This window comes from Pelecanus crispus, chromosome 12 (assembly GCF_030463565.1).
Source record: "Pelecanus crispus isolate bPelCri1 chromosome 12, bPelCri1.pri, whole genome shotgun sequence".
NCBI lineage: Eukaryota > Metazoa > Chordata > Aves > Pelecaniformes > Pelecanidae > Pelecanus > Pelecanus crispus.
The window spans coordinates 7,841,457-7,862,502 of NC_134654.1; the positions used below are offsets into that span (position 1 = coordinate 7,841,457).

General features: G+C 48.4%; 1 protein-coding gene across 1 annotated transcript; it reads left to right on the plus strand.

Moving 5' to 3' along the window:
- The first annotated feature begins 2,131 nt into the window (after positions 1-2,131).
- On the plus strand, positions 2,132-13,675 carry UNC45B (unc-45 myosin chaperone B). Its single transcript, XM_075719729.1, has 19 exons — positions 2,132-2,293; positions 3,088-3,124; positions 3,462-3,637; positions 4,197-4,286; positions 4,786-4,953; positions 6,096-6,264; positions 6,541-6,711; positions 7,547-7,718; positions 8,059-8,359; positions 8,737-8,831; positions 9,499-9,640; positions 10,081-10,221; positions 10,415-10,542; positions 10,994-11,060; positions 11,433-11,546; positions 11,654-11,769; positions 12,120-12,237; positions 12,345-12,500; positions 13,409-13,675. Exons 1-19 carry the CDS (start codon positions 2,132-2,134, stop codon positions 13,673-13,675), a joined length of 2,790 nt encoding a protein of 929 aa, XP_075575844.1.
- The last annotated feature ends 7,371 nt before the right edge of the window (positions 13,676-21,046 follow it).

A 21,046-nucleotide genomic window follows, 5' to 3' on the forward strand; every position in this document is an offset into this window, starting at 1 on the left:
GGACTTGAATTTCACCAGGAAAAGGTTGGGGTTTTTCTTTTTTTTTTGGCTTTCTCAGCTGAGGCCTCAAGAGGGCCCCCCGCACTCGCTGCTGAGATTGCCTGCCCTGCCAGCCCCTATGACAGCGCATTAACACATCTGCTCCAGCTGCAGGAAGGCACAGGGAGAAGGTGACTCCCAGGGCCGGCACCCCCGTCCCGGGCAGCTGCTGCTCTTCCCTGCCGCTGCGGTGTGATCACCGACACCCCATCCCAAAAACACACAGACCAAGGGGAGCTCAGGCCACTCTTAGCTCTGCCTTAACATTAGCAGCATCAAACACAATTTTATTTTGTAACTTAGTTTATTTGAAGTACCTGCAGTGGTTGTGAAACTGAAGCCTTTATTCGGGGCAACTTGAGAAAGGCTGTGCTATGTACACCATGAGTACTGAAATGAAGCAAGCTGACCCTTCCTGTGTACATGTACATTGCTTTAAGCAATGTGAGAAGGGTTTTCTGGTGTGTTAGTCCATGTGAGTCCTAGAAAAGCCACTGTAGTGAGTCTGCCCAAGGCACAGATGGCCTCTTACACCCTCCACAGATGTGGTCCTTGTGCCTTGGACCTGCCCCAAACAGGTGAAGGTGTTTGAGCTGCCCTTGATGGAGCTGCCTGCAACTGCTGTGCAGGTGATGTGCTGCAAGGGGGCCTCCAAATTGCTTTGCAACCACCTCCTGCCCAGGTACCAGGGACTGAGCAGTGCTGTTGGTGCAGGGTGAATAAAATAGGAGACCTGAACAGGGTGGTCTTGTGCTAATTCTTGCTGTGTAAAATGAACAAGTATTAGAGAACTGATTTTTTTTCTTGGTGGTGTCTCAGTGTGGAAGTGCGTTTGCTGTAGCTCAGCTCTGCAGCATAAGCCTGATTGGAGCAACTGAGCTGACAGCGGTCAGCTCATGCTCTCCTCTGTCATTTCCCCATCCCTACTGCCAGTTCCCCCATTTGCTTTATAGCTGGGATGCTCATGGGTACACTCAGGAAGGCAAGGCCTGTGTTTTGGGGGAGATAAGTTTCAAAGCAGAATTCCTGATTGACTGTGACCCCTGGGAAACAGGGGGTTGTGAAAGGCTCAGCTTTTTGGGAGCTTGGCGCTGCTCTGTCTACCAGGGTCTCTTGAATCAAGACCTGAGACTCCTCACAGCAGTGGGCCAGTATGCTCCGGTACAGACATCTGTGTTAGTGTGTGTCGGTGGGGTGCCAGATAAGGGGAGGTGGCAGTGCTGGACATGGGTGGGCTGTCCAGCAGGGTGGGCTCCCAAAGGCCCTGCAAGGAGGCAGCACTGGGTGTGAGTCGGCTTTCTGTCCAGGACATTCTGGAAGGTGCTGGGCACTGCTGCAGCTGCTGGCATGGGACCGCTTGTCCCTAAGGCTCAGCTGTCTCATGCTTCCCTAAATAGAAAGGGAAAAGGGTCTGAGCACTGCGATGGGGGTCAGCCATCCCACCCGTGGGCTTTTTTGGCATGAAACTCCCTCATTCCTGCTTCCAGCACCCTGTGCAGCTCTGCAGGTAGAGAGAAGCTGGGATTTGCCCCAGTGGGTGGGAGAGGATCCCCTCTTGCTGCAGAGAGGTGCTGCTCACTTGCACACAGATGCCGCCCCCCCCCCCCCCCCCCGAGCTGGGCTGGCTGCCGGGGCCCTGGCTCGCAGCCCTCCCCAGGCACTATATAGCATGGGGGAGGACAAGGAGGGGGACAGGCTGTGGTGACAGGTGACGCTGACAGGCAGCAGGAGCTGCCAGGTCCTGCCCAAACTTGGAGTGGGAGGCAAGCTCTTTCCTGAGCCACACAGACCCTCCGTGGTGCTGACGAACTTCTTTAATTCTTCTTTTTTTGTTGTTTTTCTTTCTTTTATTGATTGACTCCTAAGGATCTACAGCTGTGGGAAAAGTTTCTGGGAAGCCACAGCCTTGAAGAGTAATTTAGGTCTTCATTTTCCAAACTCTTCAGCCTGGTAAGTTGCTTTTATTAATGTGTGTGTTAATTATATGTCAGTCTCATGGCAAAGCTCAGCTTGGTGGAGTAGGCAGGCGACCCGGTGAAATAGGCAGCCAAAAATGGGACATAAATTGATGTTTTTCCTTAAAGTTCTCCAGATGGAGGATCCCATCCAGCTGAAAGAGGAGGGCAATAAATATTTTCAGGCCAGTGACTATGAGAAAGCTGTGCAAAGCTACACTCAAGCCATAAAGCTCAACAAGGACAAGGCGCTGCAGGCGGTGCTGTACAGGAACAGGGCAGCATGTTTCCTCAAAAAGGTGAGAAAAGTTCCGGGCTTGTCTGGGCAGTGCTCAAGGGGAGAAGAGCAAGGAGGCAGCCAGGGGTGCTCACCAGCTGCAGACTGTGTGGTTTGTCCTTTTATTGAATAGGGTGTTTGCAAACTGGTCTGAAATTATTTGTTCTGGGCTTGTCCTGGAGCTGTAAAGCTGCCTCCCTGCTTCAATCCTGATGGGGCTGAGCGCACCGATTCAGCTCAGGGACTGTCCCACTTAATCACTTTGAAGCAAAAGCTTTTAGTAGCCAGCCTGCTCCACGCTTACAGGAGAGCTCTGCAAGCCATGGGTTGGGGTGCAGAGGCATCGCTCCTGCTGTCTGTCACAGCACAAGAGAAGTAGATGTAGATATTTAGCAAAAGAGAAGGTTCTTAGTATCTGTACCGAAATTGTCTCAGCTCCCTGCAGTCAGCTTGTAACGACCTGCTGTGGGATTTTAGCAGCTTGCTTGCATGTTCCTGAATTTTCATTAATCCAGAAGCGACACCAACCCAGAACAAAATGCAGATAGGCTGTCGTGAGTATCCCCTCTCCCATCGCTGCCCCAGTCTGTTGCTGCATCATCAGCAGTGTATGTGGTCTCACCTGCAACACGGACCATTTCCTCTCTTCTCTGTCAGTGATTAAAAGGTACCTAAGCCCCCATCTTTCCTTTGGTAGGCTGCTGGTTTCACTGGGCTGTCCTGTTAGTAAGTGGGAACAGAGAGGTCACAGCGTGCATCATGGGGATGTGCCCTGCTGTTCCACTGCTAACAAATCACTCCCTTCTGGTTTAACAGGAGGAATATGCCAAGGCAGCCTCGGATGCATCTAGAGGTAAGGAGGGGGCTGTTTTGAGAAAGGAGAGCTGCGTTGTTGGGTGTGCCTGCTCCAGTGTGCTCTCACATCTGCTTTTGGGGCACTGTGGTCTTGGTCTTATTCCTTGATGCCCACTAACACTCAAGTGCTGAGGCCACAAGGGAATTAGTGGAGAAGGTACAAAAGATGCACTGATTTGGTTTGTCAGCACAATTGATGCTGATCAGGTACCAGTTCACTCACAATGTTAACAACGTCTCAAGGAGCTGTAGTCACTGTGAAGCAAAGCACAGTTTACACGGAGGATTTCCAAGAAGCAAACTCTGATGCCTGGTGTTTTGGATCACTTTCCCAGCTATTGACATCAATGCTTCAGATATCAAAGCCTTGTACCGGCGCAGCCAAGCTCTGGAAAAATTGGGGAAATTGGACCAAGCATTCAAAGATGCTCAGAAATGTGCCACCATTGAACCCCGCAACAAAAACTTCCAGGAGACCCTGAGGCGACTGGGGGCCAACATCCAGGAGAAGGTAAATGCTGGGGGAGCGGTCCCAGGTTCACAGACCAGGTGTGGGAAGACCTTGCTCTGGGTTACACAGATGGATTGTTGGTCATACTGGAAACTCATAACAATGTAGGGGGATAAATAAGCTCCATTAACTGGAAGTTCATACTTGATGCATGTATATTTGAGGATCAGATTGAATGGTTAAATTAAAAAGAGTGGTAGCTCAGTCCTGAGGCTGGCCTGGTCCTGAATGTCTTGGTAAGGTCCTGGCAAAGAACTGGACCAGCTATGGACTCAGTCTGGCAGTCACCATGTTGTCTTAGTTACCTCTACACGGGTGCTGTGAAGAAGTCCTTGCATCACTGGGTACTGTGAGGTCTCAGAGATGGTGGCCTAGGGCTGGCTCTGCCCATGCCAATGAGTCTGAGATGGGTAATTGATGCTCTCAGAGAAGTGACACCTCTTGTAATTCAGCTTAGATTGTCTGTGGTTTGAGGGTCTGTGGTGTCCTTGAAGCGATAAAGGAAAATTGCTCCTTGATTTTCTCCCTCTGATGCTCCATGCACTCTTTGTTGGCACAGCTGCGCATCCAGTTCTCCACGGACTCGAGGGTGCAGAAGATGTTTGAAATCCTGCTGGATGAGAATAGCGAGAAAGAAAAGCGAGAAAAGGTGAGAACTGTCCTGGACTTGACAGGACAAACTGCCGTTGTTTAATGTCAGAGGCTGCACCGAGGAGCAGAAGGCTGTGTTCCCTTCCCCACCTCCCCCAGATTCAGGATAAGGTAAGGAGCTGGGAGATGAACTGCACTCAGAGACAACCAAGAGGGGAAATGCCCCAAAGAGGCATCACCCTTGGCTGTGGGAAGGTGGACCAACCTCCCAAAAATCCAAAGGTGGGATCAGATTGGACTTCTGCTCAGGCCCATCTCTGCCACCTTCTGCATGTTTCCCTCCAAGCAGTGACCCACTTTTCTTGGGCAGAGTGAACCCAATCCCCAGATGCACCTGGAGAAACTGCCTGGTGTGGGGTTGGAGCTGGTCCACTGCATCCGTCAGGAGATGGCCACCCCACAGCTCCCACCTGGACATCCCAGAGCTGCATGGAGGTTTTTAGAGGCTGCTGGCAGGGCCATGCCACTGACCCCTGGTTCCTCCGTCTCCCACCCAGGCTGCAAACAACCTCATAGTCCTGGGGCGGGAAGAAGCGGGTGCTGAAAGGATTTTCCAGAACAACGGGGTTAGCTTGCTGCTGCAGCTGATAGAAACCAAAAATGCTGAGCTGGTCCTGGCAGCTGTGAGGACGCTTTCAGGCATGTGCACGGGACATAAGGCTCGGGTAAGTAACGGGGTGCTCGAGACTTTCACTGCTATTGCCTTGCACCTGGGGGAATAGAAAATTGCAATAGTTCACAATGTTTGTGAGCAGTGGGAAAAATTAAATCCTACAAATAAAATTTTTAATTCTGGGGGGAAAAATACAAATAAGCAAGTGGGGTTAACACAGACTGTTGAAACTGCCCCTGTTACTGTGCTCCTCATCTCTGGGGTCAAAGCTGTACGTGTTCCCTATGGTGTCTTCATGTGTGCTGGTGAAGTAAAACTTATGATGAGTTGTTACCATGTAAGTTGTGGTGAGCATGGCTGGGTCAAATCCATATCCTTTAACACAGGTCTCAGAAAAGCAACAAATAACAAATAACTTCGGGAAAGTCCTGTCCGAGGCTTAGATGAAGGGAAGCAGGGAGGACCTATAAGAACGTTAAGATTCCTGGGAAGGGTCCCGAGGCAAGTCCCAGGGGTCTCTGAGCCAGCTAATACCTTACTCTACACCAAGACAGTTTTTATATAGTGTAAAAAAGCTTATAAGAAGCCCTGCCTATGTTACATGGTTGGAAGCAGGAGACAGACATGTACAAAATGAATATGCATGTCAGTATAATGGCACAAAGGAGTGGGGGAACTACAGCACATCAAAAATAAAATCTACTGGATAAAAATCCAGTGGAGTGGAGACCTATTTTCTTTCTGAAACATTAACTGTTGTCATATGCAAAAAGGCTGTTCTGCAAAGCTCACTAGGTCAGTGTGTTTCTGAACGTGCCTCCCGTGAAATGCTGACGTGCCGTCATGCTGCATGATGATGCTGGGTTTGCTCACAGGCAGGATGGGGTTTGTGCACCAAACAGGCTTTTTGCTAACAACCTTGTGTGAGGGCCTCTTCCAAACCCAGCCATGCTCATCTCAATGTCCTCGTTAGAAATAGTCCGTTGCATTACTGGGAACTCTAGATTCTAGGAGTTGTCTTATTACAAATGAAAATAAGGATGAAAAGCAAAACTCTGCCCTGTATTGACTTGGGATTCACCCAGGTAAATACTTTCTTTGTATGAGCTGAGCCTGACCTTTCTAAAGCATGCAGGAAGGAAAGGCTCATACCCTTCGCTAACAGCTGCCCTGCTCTCTCCTTTCTGGGGCCAGGCCACCGCCATTCTCCATTACCTGGGCATTGACAACATTTGTATGTGGATGTCCATAGACAATGAAGAAATCTCCCTGGCTGTCTGCAACCTCCTGCAGGCCATCACCGACTGCTTGCTGGGCCAGGGGAAAGAGGAGCATCACGGGAAGGAGGAGGCTGTAGTGCTAGGTAATGGTGCATGACCTGATGGTCCTTCAGTCTTGCTGGAGAAGCAGGGTGAGCAGAGGGGGCTCCTGGAATGTTCCCCTTGTTCCTTGGTGAAGTGGGGACTTTACCCTTCAGCTGTCCAGGATCACAACCTGATCACACAGCTCTTATCCTCATGGTGTTAACTTAAATACTTACATTCCAGGCACGCAATGGCTTTCAATGGTTTTCACTGGGTTCACCTGCTTTCAAAGACAATTTCTTGTAACTGGCTGCTACTGTCTTGCTTGGGTGTAGATACTAAAAAAGATTTGAGGATGATCACAATGCGTTTACTGGATATGCTGGTCAGTAAGAAAGTATCCGGGCAAGGGCGAGACCGAGCTCTCAACCTCCTCAACAAGAATATACCGAGGAAGGACCTGAAAGACCATGACAACAGCAGGACCATCTTTGTCATCGACAATGGTGAGTCCTTCCCCTCCATCCTGTTCTGGTTTGGGTGGAGCTGTGTATTCTTGCCTGAATACCTGCAGAACTGATCCTCTCTATAAAATAAATCCTCTCTGGGTTTTTTTGGTGCATGCAGCACCAAAGCCTGGAACAAAGTTAACTTATTAGCAGGAAACAGTATTAAGATTAAGAGGAAAAAAAACTGCATATGAGAACAAGATTTTTTTCAGTTTCTAAAGGACTGACTTAACTTCTCTGGTTAGTTTATTCCAATATATTTGCTAATGTTAGGAGGATTTGGCTTGGATAAATTGCCTAGCTTAGGATGAGATGAGCACCTGCTGACCTTGCAGAAACTGGTCATTTCTAAAACGGGAAGGGGGTGAGGAATCTGTGTGGGGTGTGTTTTTGTACTAATTCCAATGCATATGTGTGTTACCATTTTGGTGGAAGTTATTTAATAGAACACTTTAGCAAAAGGAGGGTTAAGGCATCCAGAATCACTTGAAAGTTGCTGACTTTTCATCAGTCAAAGCCTCCAGCCTTGGAGGTCAGTAGGTTTAATGCCAAAAATAACTGGTCCAGCCAGGGACCAAATGCACAGTTTTGCTTATCTCACTCTGAGAGCTGGATAAAAGCCTGACGCTGCAAACCTGTAATCTCACCAGCAGAAGCTCCTCCCCAGTAAATATCTGAGTGCCGCCTTTGTTTAAGGTTTATGTGATTAGGTTGCAAAGTAATTGAAAACTGTCCAAACTAGCTATTCCACTGCAAGAAACCAACAAATAGTATCTTGAGTTTTGTACTGACCCTCTCCCCTCTAACAGCCATATCTCTCCATTGTTTCCAGGCTTAAAAAAGATACTGAAAGTGGTGGGCCAGATTCCTGAGATGCCTGACTGCCTGCCACTGACAGAGAACACCCAGCTGACTGCCTCCGTCCTCCTAAATAAACTCTATGATGACCTGCGCTGTGACCCGGAGCGTGACAACTACCGGGTGATCTGTGAGGAGTACATCAAGTGAGTTGGGGCTGGTGTACTGAGGCACAGGAGTCTTAAGAATGAGATGAGGCACTTGCAATCCACTTAGATGCCAAATTGAGGCCCTGGGAGATAATGATTTGCTTGAGGTCCTGCTGGATCCTTCAGCTGTGATCCTCAGATCCTTGCATTATACTCCTACCTGCTGGATCGTGGCCTTTGTGTGAATTTGGGCTCAGCTGTGTCCCAAATAGCTATATATTTCAGCAGTGGAGCTCAGTTTCCAATCTGAGGGAGGACGTTCCCTGCCCAAGGGAATGAGAACTGTAAGCAACAGCATGAACATGTTCCACGTGCTGACTCCCTCTATCCCATGCAGGAGCAAAATTGACCCACAGGACATGGATAAGACACTCCATGCCATCCAGATGGTGTCTGGAGTTCTGCAAGGGCCGTTTGACTTAGGCAACAAGCTGCTTGGCATGAAGGGAGTCATGGAGATGATGGTTGCCCTGTGTGGGTCTGAGAGGGAGATTGACCAGCTGGTGGCTGTGGAAGCCCTCATCCATGCCTCCACCAAGCTGAGCCGGGCCACCTTCATCATCTCCAATGGGGTGACGCTTCTGAAGGAGATCTACAAGAAGACCAAGAATGAGAAGATCAAAATCCGAGCCCTGGTGGTAAGGATGGCAGCCCCTGCCTCTATCGCTTGCCACACTCACCAGCTTAACCCCAGACTTGGGAGAGGGGGGAGGTCCTGGAAACATGTTGGGTTCACTGACCTCAGCCAGGGAATGGTTTATGGTGCTTCCCCCTACAGGGAAGGGGGAGATGGCAGATCAGGAGAGCGCATGGATTATTATGTCCATTAAAGACATCCAATAAGAGCACAGAACCTTATTTTGTGCTACAAGCTGAATGATCTACTGGGTATTAGAATGCTTCCTCTTTGTTAGAACTGACTTCAAACTTTAGATATTGGATTAGGCTGATTTGGGGCAGCACTGCTAGGATTAATGAACCTGTTTCACTGGTGTATCATCTTCATCCTCCTCAGGGTCTCTGCAAGCTGGGCTCAGCAGGAGGTACAGATTACGGACTGCGGCAGTTTGCTGAGGGGTCCACTGAGAAGTTAGCCAAGCAGTGCCGAAAGTGAGTGATTTTTTTTTTTTTCTTCTTTTGTTCCATACTTTGCAAGATACAATATGCTCCTTTCTGCATAGGTCCTGCCCACATATTGCCTTCATTTACTGTTGCTGCCTGACAGCTGACAGTGCCCTCAGAGCTATTGCACTAGGACCTGGAGGTCTTCTGTGCCTCAAGCAACCATATGTTCCTCCTGCTTCAATATCCAGATAAGGTTTCTCCCTCACTTCCCATGTGAGACACCAGATGTGGTGCCTCCCTCTTTGCCAGAATGGTACAGCCTAATCAAGTGCTATCTAGAATATGTACAAGTACCTTTTGAAGGTGAATTTACCAGGTGGACTAACCAAGGAGATGGGATGAAGTTAGGAAGTGACTGAATGGGTGATCACTGGATAGCAGGGCATCGTGTTTCATGTGATGGTGAAGGCAAAGCAGTGCTGAGTAGCTGTCCTGGTCTAACTTTCCCTGCGGCATTTGGATCCCTCAAGTTGAGTCATGGGAGGAAGGTCATGTCTCAAGGAAAGCATCCACAGTCTTTAGGAGCTGCAGCAGAACCTCAGTGCATGTTTGGGCCTGAAACTATCTCAATATTTGTTTTTCTTCCCTCTTTTCCCAGAGAAATTAGTCTTGGCTCCCAAGACAGAAATGTGGATGTTTTTCTCTCTTCCAGATGGTTGTGTAACACCAGCATTGATGCCCGCACCAGGAAATGGGCTGTGGAAGGGTTGGCATATTTAACCCTCGATGCAGATGTGAAAGATGACTTTGTTGAAGATGAGCCAGCCCTGCAAGCTATGTTTGAATTAGCCAAGGTCTATCTCCTTACCTTGTTCCCTCATTCCTCAAGTTCTCCCAGGTCTCCAGCCCAACACTGTCCTCCTAGGCAGGAGGAGCTGTAACCCCAACCCCTCACCTCTAGTTTAGCAAAACATCAGTTTTGCCTGTGCCATGGAGACGCCTCAAGGTTGTTGTTATCCTGCTCTTCTCCCAAGGCTGAGGAAGGTTGCTCTTACATTTACTGTCAGCAACTGCATGAAAACCAAAGGCATCAAGGTGTTGATGGCATCTGATGATGTCTAACAGCCTGTCTGACTATAAAGAGTTTTGTTTTTCCCTGCCCTGGGCCATAAAGCCTGGGGATGAGCCTAAGAACACTTCAGCTAGTGCAAACCACTGCAATGGCAGTCCTAAGGGACCTGTTTCCTGGCTGTGTCCTCCTCACCCTCACATAAGCTTTTCTTTTTCTGTGCAGACAAGCGACAAGACTATCTTGTATTCTGTGGCTTCTGCGCTGGTGAACTGTACCAACAGCTATGATACCAAGGAGCTGGTCCCAGAGCTGGTGCAACTGGCAAAATTCTCCAAGCAGCACGTGCCTGAGGAGCATCCAAAGGTAGGTTGTCTACAGCCAGGCAGCTGCGAGGAGATGCTTGGATCTGAAGACTTTTTTTGGTGTATCTATTGTCACAGACCTCAGGTCTCCTGTCTCTGAGGCTGAAATTGCTTTGCTCTCCAACCAGGCTCAGCTGTAGGCAGCAGGGTGGCAACTGCTGAGGGACTAATCCCTTTCCAATGTCCCCCCTCAGGACAAGAAGGATTTTGTGGTGAAGCGGGTGAAGCGGTTGCTGAAAGCTGGTGTTGTCTCTGCCTTGGCCTGCATGGTGAAGGCGGACAGTGCCATACTGACGGACCAGAGCAAGGAGCTCATCGCAAGGTGCCTTCATTGCTGTCATGGGAGCTGGGAGTGCTGGCCACCCCATGTGCCACTGAGATGGGTGCCTGGGCTGGCTCCTTGTTTTGTGGGGTGCTGCATTCTGCCTATGGGGGTGAGATGAAAGGGAGAAAAGATTTGAAACCAAAGTTTTTCTTAAGCAGTGTCATAAAAATCCACGGTCTGACCTTGAAGCTGGCTTACAGGGCTGTCTTGCTAGGATGCATTTTGAATTTCTAGTCCTCCATACTGGTTTTGGCTGGAATAGGGTTCCTCTTACAGGCCTGGAAACGTCTTACTGTGACATTTGTTGCTTCTCCTAGAGTGCTGTGGGCACTGGAATTTACCTGGTGCATCTGGCACCCCTGCAAAGCTTTAGCTCCCTTTCCATGAGGGACATGGGTTATTGCCTTCCCATGTGGCTGTTTCACTAAGTGATGCTGTGCTTCTGCAGGGTGTTTCTTGCCTTGTGTGAAGACCCCAAGGACCGTGGGACCATTGTCGCTCAAGGTGGTGGAAAGGTGATTACTTTTATGTTAGCAGGCCAACCTGATGTGCAGTTAATGTCTGTTGGGAGCCTGCAACGTGTCTACAGTGAGGGAATGTGGCAGAAAAGCATGAGCTTTCTTGGTAGGCCCTGGGGCCAACACTGACACTCCAGTCCTATGTCTGCAAGCCTCCAGTGAAGCAATCTTCTCGAAACAACTGTGTGTGAGCTACAAGCTCTGGTGTGGTGCCTATTTGACAACAAAAGCAAGACATCATGGTGGGCTACAGTCCAGACCCACTTCTTCAACAGACACATCTTTAGGATATTTTTAACTTATTTTAGTATATTAAGGCATTCTGTATATCTTCTCAGAGGCATTGAATGCTTTTCTGTGTGTCACTAGGCCCTGATACCTCTGGCTATGGAAGGCACAGAAGTTGGCAAGATAAAGGCTTCTCATGCTCTGGCAAAAATTGCTGCTATCTCCAATCCAGACATAGCGTTCCCAGGGGAGAGGGTAAGCATAAAAAGAATAAAACCCCCAAATCTTGATGATGCCTTTAGCAAATGAAAATTGCCAAGATCTGTGAACTAGAAAAGCAGTGACATTCCTTCTCTTCTTAGGTGTATGAGGTGGTGAGGCCCCTTGTCAGTCTGCTGAACACAGAGAGAGATGGCCTCCAGAATTACGAGGCTCTGTTAGGTCTCACTAACTTTTCAGGAAGAAGTGATAAACTTAGGTGAGTTTAACTGCTTTTTGACCTTCTTTCTTCCCCAGGAGTGAACGTGAATTTCAGTTCAACGCTTTTCTTGTAGGACTATAAAGACTGGTCACTTTGAGCTACCTTTGGCAGAGCTACAAAGGTCTCGGAACTAAAAGATTAATAAAATAGCCAGGAAGAGTAGAGTGGCACATTTTCCTCTACAAAGAGGAAAGACATGAACCTAATCTGCATTAGATAGGGAATGAACCACGTCATGAGTTCCAGTGCTGCGGACACTGATTTGTTTCAAGGCCTTCCCCATCTGCAGTTAATATAAGTTGTTTATTGCTTGTCCCATAATGTATTTTGACTGCTTTTCAACACAGGATGAAGATAGTCAAAGAGAGAGCCCTGCCAGATATTGAAAACTATATGTTTGAGAATCATGACCAACTTCGACAGGCAGCCACAGAATGCATGTGCAACTTGGTGGTCAACAAGGAGGTAACTCACTGGGCATCTCAGACTTGACTGCGTGCACCAGTTCATGAGCCACTGCGATGAGGCATTCCTGAATGTGATACCTCTGGATATCATGGGGTTTTTTTTAGGTTCAAGAGCGGTTTGTGGCTGATGGAAATGACCGGCTGAAGCTGGTGGTCTTACTGTGTGGTGAGGATGATGAGAAAGTCCAGGTTGCAGCAGCAGGAGCCCTGGCCATGCTTACAGCAGCACAAAAGAAACTCTGCTCTAAGATGACTGAAGTGGTAAGACCAGAAGTCTGATTATTGGCAGTGTAGACATACCCTTGAAGGGGCCTTGCTCAGTCATAAAAATGCCTCTCAAAAGGAAAATGTAGTCCACCAGTTTGAGGAACTTAGCGGTGAAGCTGAGACCTGGGTGTGCACGTTCCTAGTTCATCCCTGCACAAGGTAAACCAGCCTGCCTTATACTAGACTTCATCTCAGGGCTGGAACATTTTTATATAGCCATTCCTCAAGCTAAGTCCAGAATGTTAACGGTCAAGCAAGGTTAGGAATGCAAAACTCTATAGGGCCTTAAAGCTTTTGATAAATAACCTGAAATCCAAACCTTTTTTTCAGTCAGAAATGAGAAGGGCTTAATAGATAACCTATTGAGCTTTACAGATCCCAAAACATCTCCATCCCCTGCACAGACCTGTAGATGCTGAGAACTCGGATCCTGCATAGCTGAATATCTGTGAAGAGCTGTGGTTGAGAACTCATGAACCCTGTTGTGTTGCACACGTGCTGATGTTGGACACTGGGGCTTGTTAGTATAAAAATGATTAATCAAGCCAAAGGAGGGGCTCAGGAAAATCAGTGCAGGGAGTGGGTGGTCTGCTCCTGGTCATCTCAGCTGTGTCTGAGAATCTCTGTGATTCTTTGCACAGAGATTATGCAGCAGCCTAAACATGAAACGTGTTTCATGTGGTGCTAGTGCCATGAAAGCTTCTGACTTTAGCATAACAAATATTGGGTTCAAAAGTTTTGAGTCGGGTTTCCTTAGTTAAAGAGTCAAATAACCATACCTGACATGAGTATGAAAAGGTGAGTGCCTGCACTTCCTTCTGCTGAGAAATGCCTTGCCAAACTCACATTCTTGGTTGAAGTATTCTTTAGATCAATATTAATGACCTCTCTCTCCCCTGAAGACCACCCAGTGGCTTGAAATCCTGCAGAGGCTCTGCTTGCATGATAACATGGAAGTGCAGCATCGAGGACTGGTCATTGCTTTCAACTTACTCAGTGCTGAGAAAGAGCTCGCAAAGAAGCTGGTGGAGACGGAGCTCCTAGAGATCCTGACATACATCGGCAAGCAAGAAGATGACCCCAAGAAGCAGCACATCATTAATGTAGCACGTGATTGCCTCACAAGGTGCATGGATTATGGGCTGATCAAACCTCTCTCTCAGGCATGAGGAAAAGAAAAGCACCAAAAAAGGCTGAATGTGTGTGGGGAAAAGCTACTGAAAAATGTGGAAAAGTGAGCCATGAGGAAAATCTAGTGCCATTGTCAAGGCACAGAATAGTTTGGGGACAATTTTGGAGGATCAGAAACTGTATGAGGAAAAGGGGGACATTTGCCTGGGAAATTTGGGAAGTGTCCATCTGAGTAATTCTCAGATGGTGTAAATCCTTTCTTTGCCCCCATTCAGCTGGTAATGATGGAAGCTTCAAGGCCCAGCTGTGAAAGAGTCGGTTGTGTTGGAAATGTGCTAGGGGGCTGTTGGAAGAAAACTCAGTTGAGCCGAAATCTGTTCTGCAACCATCTACAGCTCCTAGTACTTCTGGAATTTCTAGCAATGGTGGAACAGGGATGGTTAAATGCCTTCTATCCTGTAGTCAAAAATAGGTTAGGTTTTAGCTGTGTGCTTTTTTTGTTCATTTATGGTATTTTTAAACAGCCTTAAGTGGTGTGTCAAAGTGTAAGGATGGTGGATGAACTCTTAATAAATTCACTACTTTGTTCCATGTGGAATTCCTGTTCTGCTTTTATTAAGCAAATGGAGAATCTCAGACAACTCCCACTTGCAGCCTTGCATTGTACCCAGGAAGCTGGAGTTAATGGTAGCACAGGCTGAATTTTCACCACTTGCAAACTATCTAGTGCTGCTCAAATGAACATGCAAAGTCACCATGAAAGGCTGTACGAGGAGGTGGCACTAATGGGTTAAGCTGAGGTTCACACCAGGGCACAGTGTTTGGTTCAACAGGGAATGCTGTACATATCTCATTTATGGAAGAAATGGAATAAGAAGCAAACACACTAGTCAGTATTCACATTAATCTTTGTTATATTATTTAAATGTTTACATTCAAGCACAGACTCTTTACACATGCTATGGACAACACAAAAAAAAAAAATCACAGACCGTTGCTTTAGTCCCCAGGGGAAGAAAATCTAAGCATATAGTAAATATAATCTTACTCAGCAATTATTTAAATGTGAATTCAAGTGCATTAACATATTTCTGATGATACTAAACATCAGTGATTCTCACATGATAGGCATAGCATGATTAAGTGCTGAGGTTTGGGGGTTATGAGAGGAACCATGGTGATAGTCTTTCCTTGTATGTTGATTAAGTGTGTGTGTGGGGAAGTGCCTCTAGCTTCCTAAAGTTAGAAAAGCAAGAATTTTTAAGCTAAAAGGCAAATTTATTTGGAGGGTGATTTCAGCTGTTGTCTTATTGTAACCACATTCAGTTAAATCACTGGTGCTTTATAATCACACTAGGAGGATATCAGACTGAAGTGGCCAGGAAGGCCAACAGTATCCTGGCTTGTATCAGGAATAGCGTGGCCAGCAGGAGCAGGGAGGTGATTGTGCCCCTGTACTCGGCACTGGTGAGGCCGCGCCTGGAATACTGTGTCCAGTTTTGGGCCTCTCAATACAAGAAAGACATCGAGGTGCTGGAACGTGTCCAGACAAGGGCAACAGAGCTGGAGAAGGGTCTGGAGCACAGGCCTTGTGAGGAGCGGCTGAGGGAACCGGGGTTGTTTAGCCTGGAGAAGAGGAGGCTGAGGGGAGGGAGACCTTATCGCTCTCTGCAGCTACCTGACAGGAGGTTGTAGTGAGGTGGGTGTTGGTCTCTTCTCCCAAGTAGTTAGTGATAGGACGAGAGGAAATGGGCTCAAGCTGCGCCAGGGGAGGTTTAGGTTGGATATTAGGAAAAATTTCTTCACAGAAAGGGTAGTCAAGCATTGGAACAGGCTGCCCAGAGAGGTGGTGGAGTCACCATCCCTGGAAGTGTTCAAAAAACAGGTAAATGTGGCACTCTGGTACATGGTTTAGTGGGCATGGTGGTGTTGGCTTGATGATTGGACTGATGACCTTAGAGGTCCTTTCCAATCTTAATGATTCCTAGTTTTTACTTTCATTCTAAATAATCCAGCCACCAAGCCAGGAAACATGAAATTGTTACTCTACCCTTAATTGGTTTAGTGGTGGACTTGGTAGTGTAGGTTAATGGTTGGACTTGATCTTAAAGGTCTTTTCCAACCTAAACAATTCTATGATTCTATGAACCACAGGTCATTCTGTGGTGGAAAACAATATGGTTTGTTTTTGGCCAGCCTTTGATTTTGGATACCCAGTTTCAGGAATTTTGGATCTGTCTTTCGGAAGTACTTTGCATCTAACTCTATACAGAGAGTTTTATTTAACCAGCATGTCTGAAACCAAGACAAAAAATGCCATTGGTATCTAAGGGCAGTTATGCAAAGTTTTCCTTCTCCCACTAAAGCTCCTCTCTGAAGCAACTGGGTTCTTCTAACCCATACTGACTGTTGCTGAAATTGAGTGGGGAAACTACTTCTGTAAAAGCCATTTGTTTGTATTTCTTAGCTAAAACATACACAGAAGGACTCATTTTTACTTTCCTAGATATCTGAATAGAGACTGTCTTTTAAAAAAATGGCTTCTAACACAGAATGCCTATGCTGTTTGATAACTTTTCTGAGCAGTACCATGAGCATGGGAGTGAACTAGTGAAAGCTAGAAAGTCTTCCAATTTTCTGTCTTGGCATAGTGGCTTTCACTTGGCAATGCACCTGCATGCAGTCAAAGGCTAAGCGTCAGGTTTTGCAAGTCCTTGAAAGGAGCCTTCAGGGAATGATATAATTCTACTGACGTTCCAAGTATCTCTTTTTCTCTGTATTACTGCAACCTTACATTTGATTTAAAACAGACTGTAGAGGCTTCCCAAGAACATCATTGGGTGGACAGGGGCGGAGGATCTGGGGACTGAAATGCCCTGTTTGGCAGCGGTTGGTAGCAGATACTGAGGGACATGGGTTACTCTAGATTGCAGTAGCGCAGCAGGGGTGACTTGCAAGGTCCCCACATGGATGGCCTCTGCCCCTCTGCCTCCAAAACTCCACACCCTGCTGTCAGGTATATACCATCGTTTGCCTGCCAGCACATCGAATCCCAATATATTCCCCTAATGAGGGCTTAGAGCCACTTCCATGGCCATCATCTGCTCTTCCCCAGGTAGCCAAAGCTGGGTTCAAGCTAAGGGACATCTTTCTGCTTCATCAGTTACTCCTATTATGTTTATGGCTTTTCTTGATGGTTTAATTCCTAACTCATCAGCTGCTTGTTTATTTAGAACACTAATTTGGGCCCCTATCTCGATTAGGAATTCTAAACTCATTTGCCTTGGGCCCAGGGGAATGTGCATATAAGCCTCCTTGTCAGCAGACCATCGGCAGAAATTCACCATGCAGAGTGGGCAGCCAGAACCCCAGCTGCAACTTCTAGTTTTTTAACCCTTTCAGTTCCTCTTGCCAGGGCGCGAAGGGGTTAATGGTGCTATCATGCTGAGCTGGCCTCATATCTCCCTGGCCCCTGGGTTTTCTTTCTAACAATTCCACCAGCCTCTGGGTATGGTTGGCGGATTGCCCGTGCAACATTGCCTGGGGCACTCACAGCACTAGCACCTTTCCCAAAGGTCGTTCCTTCCTGGATTGTAGGTTTCATCCGGTTTACCTCAGGAAGGCTCAGCCTCCCAGCTCACTGACCCTCCTGTCCTAGTCCGTGTCACCAGCTGGATCGGTCTGTCCCATCTTGTGCCCGTAAGTGACTATACTGTGTAATGTCAAGTCAGCACGTGCACAGGCTGGTTCTGAGGGGTTTGCTGATTGTGTTCTTTGGCCCTCTGAATCCTTTCTCTGAGAGACTGGACATGTATTTTTAAAGCATCTGGTAGCCCCCTGATGAGATGTCTAAGGTGGCTGGGGTCCTCTGCTGCAGCCATTGGTACACTGTGCTGCCCTCTTTCATACATCGCCTGGACGCCAGTGGCCTTTAGTGCTCCTGCTGCTAGTTACACAGAATCACAGAATGGTTGAGGTTGGAAGGGACCTCTGGAGGTCATCTGGTCCAACCCCCCTGCTCAAGCAAGGCCACCTCAGGCCAGTTGCCCAGGGCTATGTCCAGGTGGCTTTTGAGTATCTCCAAGGAGGGAGACTCCACAACCTCCCTGGGCAATCTGTGCCAGCGCTTGGTTACCCTCACAGTAGGAAAGTGTTTCCTCATACTCACATGGAACCTCCTGTGTTTCAGTTTGTGCCCATTGCCTCTTGTCCTGTCACTAGGCACCACTGAAAAAAAGCCTGGCTCTGTCCTCTTTGCATCCTCCCTTCATGTATTTATATACATTGATTATATCCCGCAGCCTTCTCTTCTCTAGGCTAAACAGTCCCAGCCTTTCCTCACATGAGGGATGCTCCAGTCCCTTAATCATCTTTGTGGCCCTTTGTTAGACTCAGTCCCGCCACCTTGACAGTACCAGGTTCTCCTCGTTCTTTGGGATCCACAGCCCCAGCCCAGAAAGCCACTCAGGACGTTATCAACTGGTTGCCTGCCAGCCCGTCACTTGGAGGTCACCGAGTTCAGGTCCTGTCCATGGGGTTGTGCGCACAGTGGTTTGGGGGTTACCATCTCACAGGCCTGTGGACCTTTCTGTCTTAATAAGGGGTTGCATGACCCTTTCCTCCAGTTCCTCTACTTCCTTGGAGCTATTTTCATCCAGGTCTCCCCAGATGTCCCCATCCCAATCCTTGGGATCTGCGTCCATGATTAACTTTCAGATTTGGACAATACTGGGGGGCTTTTTTGCTTGTGCTACCATAATTTCAATTCTTTGTTCTAAGAAATGCATATGCTCTTGTTGTCTTTTCAGTAAGTTATCTTTGGCTTGCCTTTCACACCCACTGTGATGATCTTGAGCTCGAATTAAACAGGTGCCTAGGATGGCACACACGGGTCCTTTATTCTTGCCATCCTTACTATCTCCACAGCATTGTGCTATCTATCTGTGACCATCACCGGGTCGGACCACTTCTCCTTCACCCATTGCATGCCTGGGGAAGAAGGGGTACAGCCATGCCTCTGTAATAATTCCTCTATTGACATCCTGCTGACTACGCCAATTTAAATATTGCAGAGGTGCACAAAGTCAAATTAGGCAGGTGATGTAACCCAAAATAAGATTTATTCTAATCAGAAGTGTTTTGGTACTCGGACAAACATCAGTAAAACACAGGTCCAGGATGCCAACTGGACTTAATACTACACAACCAACTTAAGCTTTAGAACGATGACTCAAGATGTGCAGTCTCCCACCTGATAAGGCAAGGGCTCTCAACCTCAAGGAGGCATCCCCACCCAAGGGGAGAGTCCCCAACTGCAGACCCCCTGCTCCGAGGAGGACCGACTCCATTTGCTCCCCAGCAGGACTCTGTTTATACCCTAGTCGAATCTGACCTGTGGTCATAGTGACTGTGTACGTGACAACAGCCACAGTAAGGGTGTCAGGGCATGAAAAATAAGGGTGCAAAAAGAATCAGCAGCCGCTGTGTTTCAGCAGTGAGAAAGCCCCGGTCTTCATCAGGGTGGGTGCACCTGCCACAGTTACAAAATTTTTCCCAGTTGAATTTTTCATGGTGCCCACCACCAGTTACTGAAGACTTCCCTGCCTTCCTTGCAGATTTCTCCTCTGTGGGCTGCACAGAGTCAGAATGAAACCCACAGGTGCACAGGTGGGTTAAAAAGCTTTTATTTCTTGAACTCCAAGTCTCCCCACATACTACGTCGTGGGGCTGCCTTTGCCCCTCAGGTTGGATCCTCCTCTTGATCCCGCACAGAAAGGCAGGGTCAGAACCCCCCTCCCCAGGAAAACCACGTGAAATTCATCTCCTGAACAGCCATGTGTGTTACGCAGGAATTTCTTGCAAGCTGCTGCCCATCAGGAGGAACCAAGTTACTGCTTTAAAACAACAGGATGAATTTACCCATCCGGCCTTAAACAAGCAAGCATTTATCTTCTATATTAAATCATAATACTTTTGCTTCCAAAGCACCTTCTGTTCAATTGTTGGAATATTTTTATCGCTCCCACAATTTTTATTTCTTCCCTCTTTTTTTTTTTTTTTAATTAGTCGGTTTCACGGCGATACCACACTCATCACGCTGCCCCTTGTCGTGGAGCCGTTGCTACACAACACGCAGCCGGGAGAGCCGGGCCCTCAGGACTGGACGCCGTTTGAGGCAGTGACTTATCACCAGCTTCTGCCTCGGCTCCGCAAGTCGCGTCGCTGAGGAACCGGAAGAGAGAAAGCGAAGCAGCTCCAGGGGCGGCTGCCGCAAGGGAACCGCCGGCCGCGCCGCGCCGCCCCGAGCCGGGCCTCCTCAGGGCCGGGCCTTCCCACCCCCTCAGGCCTCCTCAGGGCGGGAACCGCTCGCGCCGCGCCGAGCGCCGCTAACGCGCCTTCCTATTGGCGCCCACCCGGCCTCGCCGGCAGTGCCGCGCGCTTCCATTGGCTGTCGGCCACCGGGGGGTGGAGCAAAGGCGGGCAGCTCCGCCTCGGCCTGGCTGGGCCTGCGTGAGCGGGAGCGCGCTGGGCTCCCAGTGGGCTGGTGAATGTGGGCCCTGAGGTGCCTGGGGGGTGAGGAGGGGCTGAGGGGAGCAGGGTAGGGCAGCTGAGGGTGCGGGGTCCGGGGCCACAGAGGCTGGGGAGACTGGTTGGGGGGGGGGGGTGAGCCCGACCGAGATAGCGCATCTGGGGCTGAATGGGTGTGGGGGTGATGAGCAGGACGGGGGGAGGGTATCTGGGGGCTGAGCAGGGCAGGGGTAGGGCATTGGGGGCTGAGGGGCATTGGGTGGACAGGGGCGGAGGATCTGGGGACTGAAGAGCTGCAAGGGGCCTGGGGGGGAATGCAGGGAGGGAGATGGGAAGTAGGGTGCAAATAGGCGGCATGAGGGAAGGGCTAGATAAAAATAGGCCTCTGAACCCTTGGAGAGGCACTGACTTCAGCAACATTTAAGGTATGAAAGTTTTTTTCCTCTTTTGTCTGGTTTGCTCTCCTTGAGCTTGGAATCCCAACTTGTGACCTATCTTCCGTAGCTCCAGCTTGGTTCTATCAGACACATCACCCTTCTCCCTTCCTTTGCTCCCCTGCTAAATGTGCTTCATCGCCCTGTTATCTCTAACAGTGGGAGGTGATGAGGAGAAAAAAAATCAAACTCTTAATTCGTGGATGAGCATAGAACTTAAATTAACTCCTTTTATCTGTTGCATGCTTGCAGATCCGCCAAAGCTTTAATTAATGCCTATTTGGAGTCTTCTGCCTTGTGGGGTGGCAGTAAAAGGGACCAATGTGTATAGGTGTGTCAGGAGGAAAGAGGGGTTCTGCTGGCTTAGCCAGTGGTGTTTGGGAAGGGGAAATGGAAAGCTTTTGCCTGTGTTACTTTACCAACATGGCTTTATCATGCACACAGCTG